Source organism: Sceloporus occidentalis, unplaced genomic scaffold, assembly GCF_023333645.1.
Source record: "Sceloporus occidentalis isolate IW3139 unplaced genomic scaffold, rSceOcc1.0.p SCAF_29, whole genome shotgun sequence".
NCBI lineage: Eukaryota > Metazoa > Chordata > Lepidosauria > Squamata > Phrynosomatidae > Sceloporus > Sceloporus occidentalis.
This window is the reverse complement of record NW_028317009.1, coordinates 4,784,180-4,802,432: the sequence shown is the minus strand read 5'-3', so window position 1 is coordinate 4,802,432 and position 18,253 is coordinate 4,784,180. Positions and strand designations below refer to the sequence as shown.

The 18,253-nt window shown below is 44.4% G+C and overlaps 2 protein-coding genes across 2 annotated transcripts; both read left to right on the top strand.

Annotated features, from left to right (window-relative positions):
* Nucleotides 1-214: 214 nt before the first annotated feature.
* LOC149299148 (transcriptional corepressor CBFA2T3-like) lies at nucleotides 215-6,684 on the top strand. The gene is made up of 10 exons (XM_089486295.1): nucleotides 215-329; nucleotides 3,004-3,245; nucleotides 3,768-3,857; nucleotides 4,154-4,338; nucleotides 4,541-4,776; nucleotides 5,026-5,096; nucleotides 5,185-5,374; nucleotides 5,676-5,744; nucleotides 5,958-6,148; nucleotides 6,430-6,684. The coding sequence occupies exons 1-10, from the start codon at nucleotides 215-217 to the stop codon at nucleotides 6,682-6,684; spliced, it is 1,644 nt and encodes a 547-aa protein (XP_089342421.1).
* An 8,094-nt stretch (nucleotides 6,685-14,778) lies between these two features.
* LOC149299147 (embryonic polyadenylate-binding protein 2-A-like) lies at nucleotides 14,779-17,201 on the top strand. The gene is given in 7 exon segments (XM_089486691.1): nucleotides 14,779-14,856; nucleotides 15,019-15,111; nucleotides 15,679-15,807; nucleotides 15,925-16,031; nucleotides 16,513-16,600; nucleotides 16,722-16,846; nucleotides 17,162-17,201. Coding segments are annotated over 7 exon segments (660 nt in total).
* Nucleotides 17,202-18,253: the final 1,052 nt, after the last annotated feature.

The window sequence follows — 18,253 nt, the reverse complement described above, 5'->3', positions numbered from 1 at the left end:
CTCTCCATGCCCTGTGCTTCTGCTTCTCCCCCTATCCTATCCTCCACCACCTGAAGGATAATGCCTCCATCCATCCCTGCTTGACGGCGGCCTGTCATTGGTTATGCTTTCCTTTTTCTGAGCAGGTAACCCTATTAAATGTAAAACTCCTTGCCGATTTCCTATCTCCTCTGTGCTCCTCTTTGCAGGCAGCTCCTAGGACACAGCAGCTACGATGCCAGATTCGCCGGCCGACGTGAAGACGCGGACAACCCCACCCAATATGCCCCCACCTTCACCTGCCCTTAGCCAAGGCGCCAATCGCAGCTTCTCATTTACGCCGAGCACAAGTAAGAAGGTTATTCTGTAGCATGAGATATCAGGGAAAGGTTCAGGCAAGAAAGATGGAAAGGATGAGATGGTAGTATGGAATTTTAGCTTTAAAGGGGGTGTGGGATCGCACTTGGTGCTCACATCAGATGATGGGCCCATGAATGGAGAAGGTTCTTAGTAAGTTGTGCGTGAAAAGAAGGTTTTGGGTTTTCGTTAGTGGGCATATGCAGACCACCTGCTTTCAGGGTTGGAAGCCTCTTGTATTTATTGGAAGTAAAAGCTGGATTAGATGCAAATATAAGTAGGGGTTTCCAATATTAATCATTATGGAACGCTTCCCCTAAAATAAATAGGTGGGTAAGTTTCAATCTGTGAATTTTGCTTAGCGTTGTGCTTTGGTTTTCCGTTTTGTGAAGGGTCTCTTAATTTACCTGGTTTGATAAATTATCTTCTGTTGTTCACAGAGGGTGTTCCGTTTAAGATTAATGGTGGAGCTTTCTCTTGACAGATGTAAACCGAGGCATCTCTTTGGTACATGATGGGGTCATCGGTGTCCTCAAATAGCTCTTAAACTCCAGAAATGAATTATATGTGCCTGCAGGTGGGGGTAACATGTGGTTCTGTCACTAGTATCTGTACCCTGGAAGACACTGCCTTAAAACAGATCTTGTTACAGGTACTGAAAGTTAATAAACATGTTTAAGAAGTGAAAGGTTGCAGAGTGGTATGTGGCTTTATTCACAGTCCGTCCACCCATTTGAAGACTCTATAAAACAAACATCGCAGTCTTCATTCTCCCAATTGTAACCGTTTTGGAAACCAGGGTTCCGTGTCTTTATGGCAGCAGTTTTTGGGGAGGAATCATATGAATGGTGAATTGGTGGGTTTGGATGGCAGTGTATCTTGGTAGAGCGTGCTGAGCTTTTCTGTTGATGGAGCGAATCCTAACAGGTTAGCTAGAGATTACCACCACTCGTGGAGTTCGTGTGAACGTACCTTCTTAGCCGTTCTGGGCCATGGTACCCTGTAGCCAGTTTATGTAAAGGCGACGCTCCTTGCATTTGGGTGCAAACACACCCTCGAAAAGTTTCAACCCAGGAAGCCTCTGTTGCATTCGCTCTGGGCTGCCACTTGGCCAGCTTGGGCGGAGGGGTTTCTCAGCCGGTACAGGCTTGTTCGTGTTTGTCTCCTGTGCTTCTCTTTCCATGTTGACTTGTGAGAGCAGCTTTACACCAGATGTTCTGTAATTAGATGTTGGGGTTGTGGAAGCTCCTGATCTGATGGGTTTTACTGTAAGCTCGAAAGGAACAGATGCGCTCGTCTATATGTCCGCGTCCATAATCCCCATCCTTAATGTGCATTTTTGGGTTTCTAATCCGTGTGCATTTTTGTTGTGTATGCATCATAATATACGTAACGCGTGCGTGGACTGGACTTCACTGTGCAAAACAAACAGGGAGGCCATATATACAGACAGCACATGCAACGCGCACACACACAGTGTCACTTTGGGATCCCACCTGTCAGTTGTGGGCATGTGGTTATTTTGGGCTCTTCTTTCGTGGGCCGCCCCTCAGCCTGCTTTTGGTGCCAGTGTAAGCGTGTTAGCCATCAGAAAGCAGACACTGCTATTGGGAGACGTCTGAAGTCACTTTGAAAGGTGGGTCTGTGCTGCGTGGCGCTGGGGCCCTGTCTGTGGCCCCCAGGATGTTTTTGTGTTTTGTGAGCGTGTGTAAGATTTGAATTGAACATTAGACAGCACCGTGTGTAAGGAAGGGGCTGGATACGTGCTAAGGAAAAGCTGGCATGATCAGTATATGCGACCGCCATATGTTAGTACTATCCTCCGTGTGATAGGGAGCACGTTTAATAAGCGGACATGTCATTTTACAATTGCAAACCAATACGGCTGGATGTGAGAGTCACGTAAAGCTGGTCTTTGCATGTTAAAGAGTGGCCATCGCGTGAATGGTTTTGTGTATAATAGCTGCTTATGCATTAAGGTACGCATCATATATATACTGTATATATTTATATATATTGTGTAGTAAAGCGTTCCATGCAGCAGATCTGCAGTTAAGCCCCCGATATCCTTTGAAATATACATTTGCTAGTATTATGTAAACGCCAGAAACTGTGTTCTTCTGAGTAAAGGAACTCCTTGGAAGTCGGATTGATTAGGAGATTAACACAGTAAATTCGGGAGAATAACATATAATTGCAGGTACTATCCAGACTTAATGTGATCAATCATGCGATAATGTGTCTTCGCCATTGTTTTGTCAAAGAAGCGTGGGCTTCTTGGGGTTCTATTCTTGACAATGCTTGGCTGGGGATTGTGAGAGTTGGAGCAGACACAACAGCCTCTGAGGATGCTCTTAAGTGATTGTGTGTGAGGCTCTGTTTAATCGTTCGGGGCATCTAAGAAGAACTGCTGGGTAGAATATTAGGACAAGAAAGGCAATATCTGGTTCTATAACGTCTGTGAACTACATTCCTCAACTAAATTCTCAGCCAGACTAATGTAAATGTCAATGACCAGAGAATGCTTTGGTAGAAATACTTACATCATAGTGACGATGCTGTGTGTTAAAGGGCTGTAAAGTGATGTAGTTCTGTGTCATATCTGTATGTGTACGAGGGAGGCTAGCAGTATCGCCATATAAATAGGGGTTTCTTGTTTCTTCACAGTAATGAACGGGAGCAGTCACTCCCCCACTGCCATAAACGGAGCCCCTTCTACCCCCAATGGTTTCAGCAATGGACCCTCAGCCTCGTCCTCGGCCGCGCTAACCAATCAGCAGCTTCCGCCTGCATGCGGCGCGAGGCAGCTCAGCAAACTCAAGCGTTTCCTGACCACGTTGCAACAGTTTGGCAGCGACATCTCTCCGGAGATTGGGGAGCGTGTGCGGACGCTGGTTCTTGGTCTTGTGGTAGGTACCGATGTCAAGGGATCCAGCAACTGAACTGGATGGATGGCCCAAAAATATAAATGTCCCCCTTTCACTATAGCAAAACATAACCCTAGGAAGTGATGTATTTCCACGTTCACTAGAAAGTTTTAGGCTCAACCATGAGCATCCTTTTGACTTTACTATTCTCAGAACAATATATTGCTTTCCTGAGTTGGCCAAAGTTCAAGCCCTACTAACAACAGCGGACCAGCCAGTTGGGGGCAGGGCAACTGTCAACGCATTTTGCAATGAATCTGGCAGAGTTCAAGACGCAGAATGACCCCAACAATATAGGCTGGGAATATTTTGGGTTAATTCTATTTTGGTTTCTCATGTCTGCCCTACAGAATGTGTATTTTGTTCTTGATACAACTACAGGCTGGGGGAAGAAAAAAAATCCATGGATAAGAAATAAGTCTGTAGACAGTGGAAGGATGGGTAGTCTGGGAGTCCCCGTTTCAGGCAGAATGAAATAACCAGTCTCTTGGGTTCTTATTCTAGAATTCCACATTGACCATCGAGGAGTTCCACTCCAAGTTGCAGGAAGCCACCAACTTCCCACTTCGTCCATTTGTCATCCCCTTCTTAAAGGTACAAACTTTCTTTTTGATGCTATTCTTGTACTAGCGTTTGGACTCATATGTATGCCCATTTCAGGGATACAAAACTTCTGGTGTTACAGTTGCTACAAACCGTGACAGCGGCAAAAACTGTGATTGTGGAGGTTGCACATCCCTGCTCTGATTCACCTTGAAAATCTGATCCAAACATGTTATACTCTGATTCCCCCACCTATATTACCATTTGCGTCCCATTATCCCACCTTTGCACCGAATGCCTCCTAGTGCCTTGATGTCTTACAGTATGGCTCTTTTCCCGTGTCCCAGGCTAACCTGCCCTTACTCCAGCGAGAGCTTCTACATTGCGCACGTTTGGCGAAGCAGAGTCCAGCTCAGTACTTGGCACAGCATGAGCAGCTGCTTCTTGACGCCAGTTCATCCAACTCTCCCAGTGACTCCTCGGATCTTCTAATGGAGGTGAACGAGAACGGCAAACGCCGGACACCTGACAGGTAACAGGCTTGTCGTTTCTACTTTGCCTTATATTCTGGATAGACCACTTGCATGATTAAATCCCCTTGCTGCAAGAGCCAGGCATGATGTCCATATTTGACTAGATACTTGTCCCCAAATGTCAAGATTTCCAATGCATACAATGCCCAGTGAAGGGACCACCTATCGCAGGATGAACAGACTCTTTGTTTTCTGCATCAGGACCAAAGAAAGTGCACAGGAAGGCCTCCACCCAGAGCATCTCACCAAACGACCATGCACCACCAGCCCCGCACAGAGATACAGCCCCAGCAACGGGCTCCCACACCCACCCACAAACGGACTGCCGCACCCCACTCCACCACCCACCCAGCATTACCGCCTAGAGGACATGGTGCTGGCTCATCACTACAGACATGCAGACCCACGGGAGCTTAGAGAGCGCCACCGGCAGGCAGGTGAGAAAGCTGCCAATACACTATTTATTGACCATATGCGTGGCATGTGCCAAGTGCGACTTGCAAAGGCTTCCTGATGGATATAACATCTGAAAGCAAATTATCAACTAGAAAAGCCAGATAAAATTGTAAAGAATATACCATACGATACAATGTCATTCCCTTTAAAATGCACAGTAGCAACCAAGCCAGACGAGCAATGTTCACACCATTGTAGTACAGACCCCTCACGGTCTATTCCCCCCCCAGCTGTTCATGAAGTTATTGATCACCGACTGACAGAGCGTGAATGGGCAGAGGAATGGAAACATCTCAACAACGTGAGTAGAATGGTGGCCAAAAATGAAGTGTGTGTGCATTGCTGCGAAGAGATAAGGCACAGCGCTGATCCCCCCCCCCCCCATACAGCTCTTGAACTGCATAATGGACATGGTGGAGAAGACGAGGCGTTCGCTGACCGTCCTTCGCCGCTGCCAAGAAGCCGACCGTGAGGAGCTTAACCACTGGATACGGCGATACAGTGACGCGGAGGACATGAAAAAGACACAGACCGCCAGACACCAAAGTAGCTCTGTGAGCACAGAGCCGTCCCCCACAGGTAAGACCACAAAAGTCCTGTTGCAGAATAGAAAGTGATAAAGCACTGAGGCAAATACAGCGAACAGGAGATAGAGTCTCATTTTCGTCTAAATAACTCATAATTCCTTTTAATGTACCACTGCTTTAGCCTTAGGTGATGTCCAACCTGAGATGTTGGGTGTTAATAAATGCAAAGCGTTAAGGTTTCCGTCCCTTTTGTTATTAAATCGTTGGTTGTGTTTTGCATTTTACTAATGATGTTTAGAAGTAACAGATTGTGTGGCAAGCACCTCACTTTTGCCTGTTCCTGCTCTCTCCAGAGCCTCCCCGAGACTTCTTGCACAGACCACCAGCTGGGTACATGCCAGAAGAGATTTGGAGGAAGGCCGGTGAGTGATATTTTGCGAGGACACAAACCTTACTTGGCATCTTTTTGGGTAGAAAAAAATAACATTTTGGTTCAAGCCGAAAGTCCTTATCAGGATAGGCGGCATTTAGTATTTTGGGCACATCTCACATGGTCGTTATCAGTAACGATGTGGCATTATAGTGATCTTGACGTTACATGAGTTGCCCTTCTGAGCTTCTCTCTACCCGCACAGAGGAGGCGGTGAACGAAGTCAAGCGCCAGGCTATGTCCGAGCTGCAGAAAGCCGTGTCAGAGGCAGAGAGGAAGGCACACGACCTTATAACGCTGGAGCGGGCCAAGATGGAGCGGGCCCTTGCAGAAGCAAAGCGCCAGGCGTCAGAAGACGCGGTGACTGTCATCAACCAACAGGAGGACTCAAGTGAGGTAACGGCCAAGCGGCTCAGAGAAGGAGACAGCCGCAAGTCTTAACATGAAAAAACATAGCCTGTCTTAACCAGGCTTTTAACTAAAATCAGGGTCTATTTTTTGCTTACATTTTAAAAAGCTATGATAAATCATCTTAAGGATTTTGTATTTGGTATTTGTTATACGGCTTGTTCCAAGTTCCTAACTTGATCTTGACCATAGAACTTAATGTGTCTTTTTGAGAATGTTTCCTAGCAATCTTATTCTGTTCTTTTCTGCATCAAATTCTTCCCCTACAGAGCTGCTGGAACTGCGGACGAAAAGCAAGCGAGACCTGCAGCGGATGTAACACAGCTCGGTACTGCGGTTCCTTCTGCCAACACAAAGACTGGGAGAAGCACCACCACGTATGCGGCCAGTCCCTGCACACACCTAGCGCACCTCCAGCATCTACTACTCCGGCCACCCCATTAGCCAGTCCGACCGCAAGCAGCTCTGCCTCTCGCTCCGGGACTCCCGCTACCCCGCTTCTCCTAGATAGTGCTTCACGCTAACACAGACAATTAAAAAGGATAAACAAAGGAGGACCATGACCAGCCACTTCTACTCCCACCCACATCTAGCTGTACCTGCCTGGTTTATACAATAGGGAATGGGAGGCACGTCAAGACCCACCGATGTCTCCTGCCCCCTGTTGTGTCTTCAGCTGGGTGGGTTTTGAAACCCACAGGGGTTTGGATTTAATTCAGGAATGAAAAAGGCCCCACAGTGTGGTGGGGGTGGTGATGGGAGAACGTCTAGCTAAAGCCAAAATCCTTGTGAAGGGTGTATGTCCTCAAAAGACAAGTGGGTGGGTCACGTATTTTATTTATACACGTTTTGAACTCTTTGGCTTTAAAAAAAAAATTAAATAAAAAAAAATTATAATCCAAAAAAAACAAAGAAAAAACACAAGTATACAAATGAAACTACCTTGCTAGTCAGCCAAGAAATGTCCAGTACCAAGAACACCTCTAAATAGAATCCAAATAAAGAAGAAAAATGAATAACATAATCCAAACATTACCAGCCCCGTCTGTCCTGATGAGAGACATGGAAGGGGCTCTGGGGATGGTGGACACACTGTGCATGTTGGGAGCTTGGACCATGGAGGAAGAGAAGCTGAAGGAGGACCTTTTCTTCGGAGATTGCTTCGCGTTCCCCTCGTCCTCTACCTCTCCTACAGCAGATCCTCTATGTTGCTCTGGTCTGCAGAGAACGCGCTCCCCGTTACCTTACTGGATTGCACCAGAAGGAATTAAAAGGACAACTACAGACACCTCTTCTTCACAGACAGTCTATGAGACCTGGAAATCCACGTCTCGGTTTTAAATCCCAGCTTTACTCCCCTCGGCCTCTCTACGGTGAAGCACTGATATGGAGGGAGGATATGCGGAGGAAGATCCTTTGTGGGAGATTTAATGGGCAACCACAAACCACCTCATCATTTAGGCAATGGTGGAAGACGAAACCAGGCGCCTCCTGGCTACGAGACTTTAGTCCACTGTTGGGGAAGACTGTACAGTTTTTTTTTTATTTTCTATTTATAAAAGCATACAGAATAATTCCCGTGTAGGGGACATGAGTGCAATATGAAAAGTGCAAGGCTACTGACTGGTTGCGGTGGGGAGAAACTATAACTATAGAATACGTAAAGACAGGGAGAGGGGAAGCTCAGAATTTCTACAATACAGAACCAAACCACAGATTTACATTCTGTAACATTATCTCCTGACGATCCAAAAAAACACGATACCTTGGAATGCACCACATAGCAGCAAGCGAATGCAGCCGCTATGAATCCTGGTGTGATATAGCACTTGATATATCCGGGAAGGAACATGTGATCTTCTAATGCGTTAAGGTGTCTCCCCATCTTTGGGATATTTAGCATAGAAATAAAGCGGCCGGTTGTGTCTCCTGGTTTACCGTGGCACATTGAGGTGTTTTACTACCGTAGTACCCCTTTGTTACACTGTAGTATTTTAATTACGAGGTTTTGGAAGAGGGTTGATGGGGCACAAATTAATAGGGTGCTGTATGATGATATCATGAAACCTTCCGTGGCTTATTCTAGATTTTCTAAGCGAAGGCTTGACTAGACACAATGGGCGATGGCAGATCACAACCTGCATCTCCAGACCGCTAGCAGGTGAGAGGTCCTTGGCTTGGTTTCTCCAAGGAATACCCTTGAAAAGAACCAGCAGAGCCACCTCAAAACCTCTAGAGGGTCACAAGTATAAAACATTCAGATATCCTCCAAAATATGCAGGATTTCTTTAAGACATTGGTAATATTATACACCTGCTGTCTCTAACGTTTGTCTAGGTGCGATTGTCCTAATTCGGGACTTGAGTTCTATTCTAGAATGCTTCTCCACTTGATTGAGGCGTAGAAGCCAAGAGATGATTTTACAGCCAATTTGAAAGTAGTAAAAGATCTTCCCCACTTTAGCCAATCCTAAAAAACATGAGACAACGCCAGTCCCCTAAGGAAAGTTGCCATGAAGAGAAAAATAGACTGTAGGTAAAAACACATGACGTTTCTTGCTGACCGTGGGCTGGCTCCGGTCTCTGGGAAAATCGTCCGGTTCTTGGAAATCCCCATCTGTCCCCTCTCACCTCCCACACCCAAAAGTACAGGGCCGTCGAGCCGTATATCAGAAGTGTCGACTTCATAGTTTGGTTTTTCCCTCAAAACCTCTATCGGAAAACTAATATTTATTATCTTGGAAAAGCAGACATCTAATGTGTTTTTGAAAACTCATCACAAATCGGCAAGTGGATGTGTTTGTTAGTGAATGGCCACCTCTCGTATATACACACTAATTCCAATATAGAATTCAATGCCACTTTGGGGGCAATTATCATACCCTTTTTTTTTTAAGCCCCAGTAAATTTACAGATCTTTCAGTTCCCTTTACCTCCCGAGAGAGTTAAATGCCCGCTGCCCATCTGTTTAAAAGCAGGAGGAGTGTTGCTATGGGGTTACTACGTCGAGCTTAGAAGTGGTTCGCAGGGCATAGCCTAACCCGGTCTGTTTATGAAAGTATGGTAATCTGTTTCTCTATTTCATATGATGTGAGGCTAATCCATATCATCGAAGATCTGCCCTAGGACCCCTACTGGGGGCCACCATGATCTCCTGTGTATCACAATTCAGTTTGCACTTTGCTGAAGGGGGACACCACTGAAGATCTAGCAATCGTCTGTTTCCTGATTGAATGGACCAAAATGGCGCCCGCTTCATTATATGGTTCCACAAGAAGTTACATCCATGGAGCACACCATACCATACACAATCACACAGGGAAATATTTCCATAATTACATCGTATCAAGGGGGACACCAATTCCCATACTGATATCCTGTAGACGTTTTGTCATAGCAATTAATATATATCCCCCCCCCCCCCAAAGAAAAAAAAACCTGGTAAAAACCAAGAACGATGTTCGGAAAAAACGTGACTTTTGGAGTTTGTGGCTTCATGCTGGGGTACTTTGTAATATAGCTATGGTTCCTCTACAACAGTGTTTATAAGAAACATATTTCTTACGTGAAACATGCGATTGCTGATGAGAAATTCATTTTTGTTTGTGTATGTTTCATGAAGATCTAATATAGAAAGTATTTGGCGGGACGTGTAAAGGCGGCCATCTGCAAATTCATTGCTTTGGAGACCTCCGCGTACTATTTGGCTTCCAAGTCCTTCATTCCCTGAAATGCATTCTTGTCCTGATTTCTCAGTGTGTCTTTATATTTTGCACACTATGTCAGTGCACTTCATTCTGTGCATTAAGGCTGGTCCTTTTCTTTTTTTTTTTTTAAATCTCTCTATTTAAGCACAATTATTCTATGTTGTAAAATAAACACTTCTGCCCTGTGGCACCAGGTAAAACCTGGATTACCCGGGACATTAACCTCAACGTGGACTCTGACAAGGCGAATGCCCGCGTGATCTCTCCCGCACTACCTCTGACTCACTTCAGCTCCCACAGAGGACTTACAAATATGGCCCAAAAAGCTTCACATTCAAACCAAAACGTGACCATGGAAGAGGATCCCCGCCTTCCAGGCTATCTCTGTCTCAGACTTACAAAACCAACAAAAGCAGCTTTAAATGCACAATACGATGTCTCCAGGGTCAGCAAACAGAGGACTCAAAGTTGGGGGACCTCTTTTTGTATAGCTTTAAAGATGGAGGCGCCCATGCGAATTCAGCCCTGCGGTGCACCCACACGCTTGTTTGCAACACCCTGTCGGGTTCTGCGTGCCGTGTGTTTCTGTGACACCGCCAGCCCGCGATGGCCCCTGTCTGCCTCGGTTTCCTCTTAGTAGCTGCCAGCGGAACCTGATTTTCTGTTTTCAAGTCCTGCATTCATCAGACGCAAACTGAAACCTGTTAAAAAGGGACCGGCTGCATACATCACTGCCACCGGGGTTTGCCGGACCTTTTGTTTCCCTATTGTCTGCCACGAAGACACCATCTTGCATGAATGGCATACACTGTACATCTAATGCAATAGGCAGTCTGTATTAGGAGGGCATTTGGAAAGTGTACACTGTGGGCTGCATTAAAGGCATTGATGCTCTGCAGGGTATCTGCAGTTTAACAGGGGGCATCTGTCACGATAGTCTATGTTTTTTGACTATTATCTCTTTAAAAGAATAACGCTTCTCCGATAAGGAGATTTCCAATTACATCCTTAAACCCCCCCCCCCCCCCCCTCCAAACACAAGTAAGTATACACAAGTAAGTATTTAATGCCTAAAGCAGGAGGTAGAAGACCTGGCACTGAACCCAGTTTGTGCCATATCTGGCATGATTATTTCAAGCAGACTCATAGAGGGCTTTCCCAACCTCTACAAATATGTCAGCTAGCAAGTTACCCCTTTTATCACTCGGGTTATCTAAAGACCTTGGCAGCTGAAGGATCGGGTTGACTGTTGATCGTATCAGAACGTATACTGCACCGTCAAAAAATTGTATATGTAAAAAGTTTTTCTGAGGATGCAAAGTGTTTAACGCAGTCCCTGCAGCATGCATTTACCATATACCTCCCTGTTTAATGGAGCGATCTGGCCAATTGACACATCAGACTGGGTGTATGCAGGTAGCTTTTAGAGAACTACAGGAGACCAAACAAGGGAAAACTAGAGCATCTAACTGATATCAGCTCATCAGATGTGTCAAAATGAATGGGGTGCTTACCTTGTGGCTTTCAGATGCGTCCTTTGACTTGGGCACTGCGGGGCAGAAGTGCTATACTCATCCTCATTGGGGAAGGGCAGTTACTCCAGCAGGCTGGCGCCGTGTACCTTTGCATGCTGGTATCTTCATTTGTTATATGTCTGACCCGTGGCAGCTGTAATCGTTCATGAGTTCAGATCCGATGTCTGTTCTGTGATCTGTATCTGTGTCATAAAAGAAAGTTTTAATATAGCAACATCAGTCTGTGTTCTCTTCTATAAAGCAGTACGTTAGAGAAATACTTTACGGAACCACGGGGGGGACTCGGGGGTAGCTCCTGTGCTTTAATATTACAGAGGGGCACAAAGGTCCTTTATTACACATCAAACGTCCACAAATATGTAAATACGTCTAAAGTCACGTATGCCCCATTAGTTCTAAATGCTTAGTAAACAATAACATCGCAGGGTCTTAAAGCTGCTATTCCATCTCCCCCCAAGGGCTTTTGGTACCACCTTAGCATGTGCACAGATGGATCAATCACTGTTAACAGTCATTTAAAGAGCCACCTGGGCTTATGCGAGGATAAACCTGCTTATTAGTCATCAAGGTCCCTAAACAAGCTGGTGATCCTTCGAATCACTACAAGTGACTCTTATAAAGTTTCAGGCGCTGAGTGATCTACGTATGCCAGGACTACATGCGCACTGCCACCATGATGCTCATATAACTAGAAGCTGCCCTGGATTTGGTAGGACAGTACTGATACGGGACACGCTTCCTTCATGGCGATGGAAGAATGGAGACGTGTGAAGAAGCGTGCAAAATGAATGGGTGGCTCGCAAGGCAGTGTCAGCTTAGACTCCATGCTGTGAGGGCTGACACACATCATCCAGTTGGACGCCCAAGTATTTAACGCTACTGAAATCTTCTAGGTTTCCCAATCAGTGATAAATACAGTATATCCCTCAACCCTGGGGCTATTTCAGATTATATCGCTCAACACTATGAAAGGTTAAACTCTATTGTAATAGGGATTATTGGGAGCTCTGCTTTTTCAGTAGAGCGGGGAAGGAATTTACCTTGTGAGCGCTAACATACGACAGGAAGTGTGGAGTGTAACAAAGAAATGCATCCCCCAAGTCATATGACTATGGATTTACCTTGTGAGCGCTAACATACGACAGGAAGTGTGGAGTGTAACAAAGAAATGCATCCCTCCAAGTCACCGGCAGAAAAAAAGTGATTCTATAGAAAGAAATAGATATAGTCTGTGGTACGCACACCTTTATATAAAAAAAATGAAAAACAAAACACATCATGTTCATATATTAGTCAAATTAAACATATCAACACTATAAACATGCCTTACTGTAAGATAACAGCACAATAGAACGGTGGTTTAATTAATAATAGTATGTATATGTGTGTGTATATATATATATATATATATATAAAATATATAGTTTTCTTTTCTTCTTTTTCTATCTATATTACCCGCAAAGCAACAGTGTTAAAAGTGCTTCTATCACCATAGCAACCAACAGACTGTTTCTGCTCAATCTATTGGTCACCATGGTGATAAGACCTTAAACCTTTGCACTAAAAATTGCTTAATAACCTTAAGCATCCTTAAAAAGGAATTCACTTATTTAACTATTCACCATGAAGGTAGGGTGACCACATCAGTCATGTTTTCTAGGAAATGTATACATATCGCTGACCAGGCCTGATAAAGCGCTGCCCTGCAGTATGGGGGATGTATAACTAATTGGTTCCCTTCCACGAGTCTATACATCCCCCATACGGCAGGACTGCACTTTATCTGGGCTGGTCGGCGATATGTAAAAATGATATGTGTCCTGGAAAACATGGCCGATAAACTCCAGTCCACAGGATCATTCTACTGGTATCCCAAGATCTCTAAAGTTGCACCTGGGTTATGGGCCTGGGGGGCCAAATTTGACACACCTGACGGTTAAGCAGAGATAGAACTAATACAATGTATTTGTGAGGACATCACACAACCCCATTTGGTTTTCTTCACGGTAAGCTGCCTCTGCAGATGTATGCAGGGAAAATAATGGCTGCCCCCATAAGCCTCACCGGGCTCAATGATAAACCCCTACGAAACGGCAAAAGCCCACATCAACAAACTTGCTGATAATGATGCATACCATTTCGCTTAAGTGTATTATAATATCCAGCCTTCGTGGTGCCCCCCCTAGCTAATTACACTCTATTGATTTTGCTTGGCTCATTAGATGATGTTACCTGGCAGGTGTGTACATACTAGGCTGGGCCCTGGGGAACTCATTAACTCTTCTTCTGCCAGGGAGGTGAATGTATGTCACTAATGTGTTAAGAGTTTGTGCGCCTCCTGGGGCTGAAAGGGTGAGTTGGGTTAAGTCCCGTAATAAGAAAGGAGAAGGAGCGGGGAGGATCCCCTTTTCTCTCTCTCCCTCCTCCATGTAGGCACAAGGCCAGCCTCTAGTAGAGGTACTTGGTATGATTCAAGCAGGTAAACCTTGTTTCACTACACATTAGATTTTTATGTATATGTGATGTTTGCCACATGATCTGTTGTGTTTTATCATCGGTTTCATGTAGGGAATCTTACAGGCTCCAAGGCTAATTTGCCTGGGTCAGGCAATAATAAAGTGATATAGTACTATATGTAAGCTAATGGAGTTTTTGGGCAAGTTAAATGCATGGATCATTTGTAGCCAGGTCTCTAGCCAGTAGGATCCTTTCTGTGCTCCCTCTATAGCAGGGCTGCACAACTCAAGCTCTCGAGGGACGCAAACTGGTTGCAATTGTTGGATATCCCGGCTTTGGCACGAGTGTCTCCATTAAACTGTTTGTTTTCAGGCGAGTTCCTGACCTGTTTGGGCCCTTGAGGACTGAAGTTGCACAGCTCTTCAGGCTTGGTGTCTAGTCCTGTTTGGTGAGTAGTATTGTGGCTTGGCTAACATTTTGAGTCTGTTCAGTATGTACGGAACTGGTCCTGCTATTGTGCAATAAATATCTAGCTCTATCATTTTGGTTGCATAAACATAAGCCGGCCAACTGTTTTATGGAGAGGTCTATATATATATATATATATATATATTAGAGATGTCTTGTATTAAGATGAGTGGGGTGGTTTTGTGATTGGGTGTGCGTGTTAGGGGTCTCCTCTCATTTAAAGCAGAGCAGAGGATGGCAGATATGAAGATTCAGCCCATTCACACGCATGTCCTACTAGTTCTAGGATAACATGGCAATGTCTCAAACGCTGGACAACCAATAATGAGCTCAGCATGACAGGTGCTCTACAATGTCTTTCATTCGTCCTCTACTTGATCCCAGGTCTTGGCTATAATAGCTTGTGGGGTAACCTCAGTCGGTTGCCTCCCTGCTGGGATGTGACTTGGGGTATGTCTGAGAGAGACACAGAAGTGGAACCGGAGCTGGAAGAACATAAGGAAAGCGAAGAAGGTGGAGTAGATGACCCTGTAAGTGATGCAGAAGCTCCTAACTGACTCCTAACTGACTTTGATGACGCCGTTGACTCATGGTGGCGGCAGGCCATGGACTCACAGCTGTTTAGGGGATTGTTGGTAACCTTGGGGCCTTATATGTTTTACTTGCCACTGGCAAATCCATGTTCTTCCCAGGAACTGCAAGCCATCAGGATGAGGGTACGCGAAATGGAGGCAGAAACGGAGCGTTTGAAGGGGCTGTCTGGAAATGAGAGGACTTTTCCAAAAGCTGGTATGAATTTGTGGCGTGGGGACTTTGCTTTGCACTGCTGTGTGTATGTATATATGTGTATGTGTGTGTGTGTGTGTGTATGTATATATATATATATATATATATATATATATATATATATATATATATATATATATATATATATATATAATCTCTATATCTGCTACCACCAGTATGTTTCATGCGGACCTGCCGCATCACTCTTGATTTGCCGTGTTATTTCTCACTATTAACCTATTCTGCCTACGTGGTAAAAATGTTGCAGTAGCTTCAGAACTAGTAGGAGTGCAAGAGAGAATAATTAATGCAAAAAGTGACATATGAGCAGAAATTCTGTACTTCGTTCTCCATTCATTACTAATAACTGCTGCCTTGATAGATGGCGGGCACATGGATTAATCTGTTGCTGGTGGCATTACCTCTGTGCCACTGATTTTGCTCTCTGCTCCTCAGTCCTGTCCTTATCTTCATGTATGTATTCTCATGACCGTCCAGTCCCCGTAGAGCAGAAAGCTTGTTTTAGTCCTGAATAACAAGTGCAGAAAAGATCTGTTAAGATGGAGACATGACTGGCCTTGATACACAATTTCCTAGGTTTCTGATCATCCTCATTCCTTGTACCAGGTCCACCTCGGCCTCTGAGTGCAGAAGAGAAGAAGGAAGCAGATCAGCGGTCTGTATATGTTGGGAATGTAAGTCTTTATTTTCTTCCGTCTATTTCCATTTGCCCTTAGTACTGTTAGTTATGATCATGTCAAGAAGTAATGGGTCGTAACGAAGCCACCAACTGATTTCTGGACTTTCTGTAGGTGGATTATGGCGGTACCGCCAAAGATCTAGAATCCCACTTCAGTAGTTGCGGCACCATCAACAGGATCACCATCTTGTGTGACAAATTCTCTGGGCATCCCAAAGGGTAACGTAGTAGCAGATAACTGGCCAACACTTCCTCATAGGGTAGTCTTTATATAAGAGCTCTTCCTACTGCTTAAATGAAAAGGCTTCCAAACCTAGACCTCTCTGGCATTAATGCAGCCATAAACGTGGCTTGTTTGCTCTGGGCAACTATCCCCTCTGCTACACTGATATATGGACCTGTCTTCACTTAATGTAAGTGTGATGTCTCTATAATGTGCTATATATTCCCTTAGAGACATTTCTAGGAAACATTACACATTTATGTAAAGTCTTCCCATCTATAATCTCATTAATGACTTTAACGTTTAAGAGATCCATATCTGTCACATACATACACCAGGATAGTCTTTTAAAGGCTTGACTCGCTTTAAAACCACATGGGAGATATCTTGTACATCTCAAATGTTTAGGATTTCCTCTTGTAAATCCAACTAGTCGGTTACTTGATGCATATACTACCGTGTTTTTCCGTGTCCTAGATATGCTTATATTGAGTTTGCAGAAAAGAGCTCGGTAGAGGCAGCTCTTGCCATGGATGAGACCGTGTTCCGTGGTCGAACGATCAAGGTGAGTTTTCAGGCACCAAGAATTATACAAAACCCACCTGTTAGAAGCTGAAGCCTTCCACCAATCTGTCAATCAATGTTTATTTAAAAAAAAAAAAAAAAGCCTCATTCTTCTATTGAAGGTACTAGCCAAGAGGACTAATATGCCTGGAATTAGTACCACGGACAGGGGAGGGTTCAGAGGCAGACCTCGGGGACAAAGAGGAAACTTTCAGAGAGGACAGAGACCCAGAGGCCGACCTAACAGGTCAGTACAAGCCGTAGGACATCCTGATCGGGACTTTTACTGGAATGTCGCATGCTTCCAGCATCTGGATGTGCAGAGGGGCTTCACCTGCCCCTGGAAGAGTTCTTCTATAATTTACAAACTCCTTTTGATTGTTTTGGACACTTTCTGTTGCTATAGATCTCATCAGAAGGACTTCCCTTCCCCTTGATTGGTACAATTGTTTTTCTGAAATAAGATGGGCTATTCCAGTATCTCTTGAATAGTAAATCTGTCCTAGTTCTAGCCGTGACCCAAGCTACAGCCGTTCATGATTGAGGTTTTCTTTCTCCTTAGAAGTCGTGGAAGGACAGGCCCGTGGAATAACCCTTACTGACCAACGCAGCGCCAAATCCAAGAGGATGTTCCATATGCATGGAGTTTAGTAAACGTGGAAATCTTCAGTTCAAGTTTGCAGTAAGGGGGTTTCCATCTCTGGCCCCAAACGAACGTTCTTACTCCCATGCAGTAACCAGTAAGACATTCTGGACTTAAGGCATCGTCTGTTCACTATGGTGTATGAAGCTTGTAAATAACAAAGCAATCTAATGAAAATCTCTTTGCTATTACCATACTTGATTTTTGTTGTAGCATAATAAACGGGTTGTTTGCTTTCCTAAAGTCGTCTGGTGTATTTCAGTCCCATTCTTAAGAAATTTAACACTCCAGTCCTTGGGTCAATAAAAAGGTCCAAAACCTTTAATAAACCCTGCAATATTCCCATGTTAAGTTTTATGGTTATGCTGATGGTATACATATAATCCACCGCCAAAGCCGCACCTTGCTGGGTCAGAATATCTTCTTCTGTTACAAAACATCTGAGTTTTCATACCCCTAAACCTCTGCTTCTACCATTAAGACAAGTAAGGACATCGCTTGCCAAACCAAGTCGCGTACTAATCCTAACTATTTTTGCCTACACTAATGCGGGGGTTGAATAACTAGGATACTTAAAAATCCTAGCCAATTAAAGTCTCTGTGGAAGTATTCCGCACCACTAAGAATGGGTGTTTCTTCTCTAGTGGGAATTTACACATCTGGATTTTACATTTTTATATCGAGAACAGACGAGGTTCTATTTACAAATTCTACGGCTGTCTATTGGATCTCGTCAAAATGAATCCAGACAGTGCTGAAAGTTTCACTTCTTCTTCTGACCATATTATTAGTGTAAACATGAGTTTAAAAAAAAAAAAGGATTCTCCCTTTATGTCAGTATTTGTCAAACTCCCGGTTACTAAAAAAATACTCAATGAAATGAGTAACCAACAAAACAAACTAGACTTCATAGTATGGATGCTGCTTCCAGATGCTCCCTAATTTCGAGAAAAGTAGCTCTCCAATTCTCAGATCTATAAGGGTAGAGGGAAAGGAACGAGTCTCTCAAAA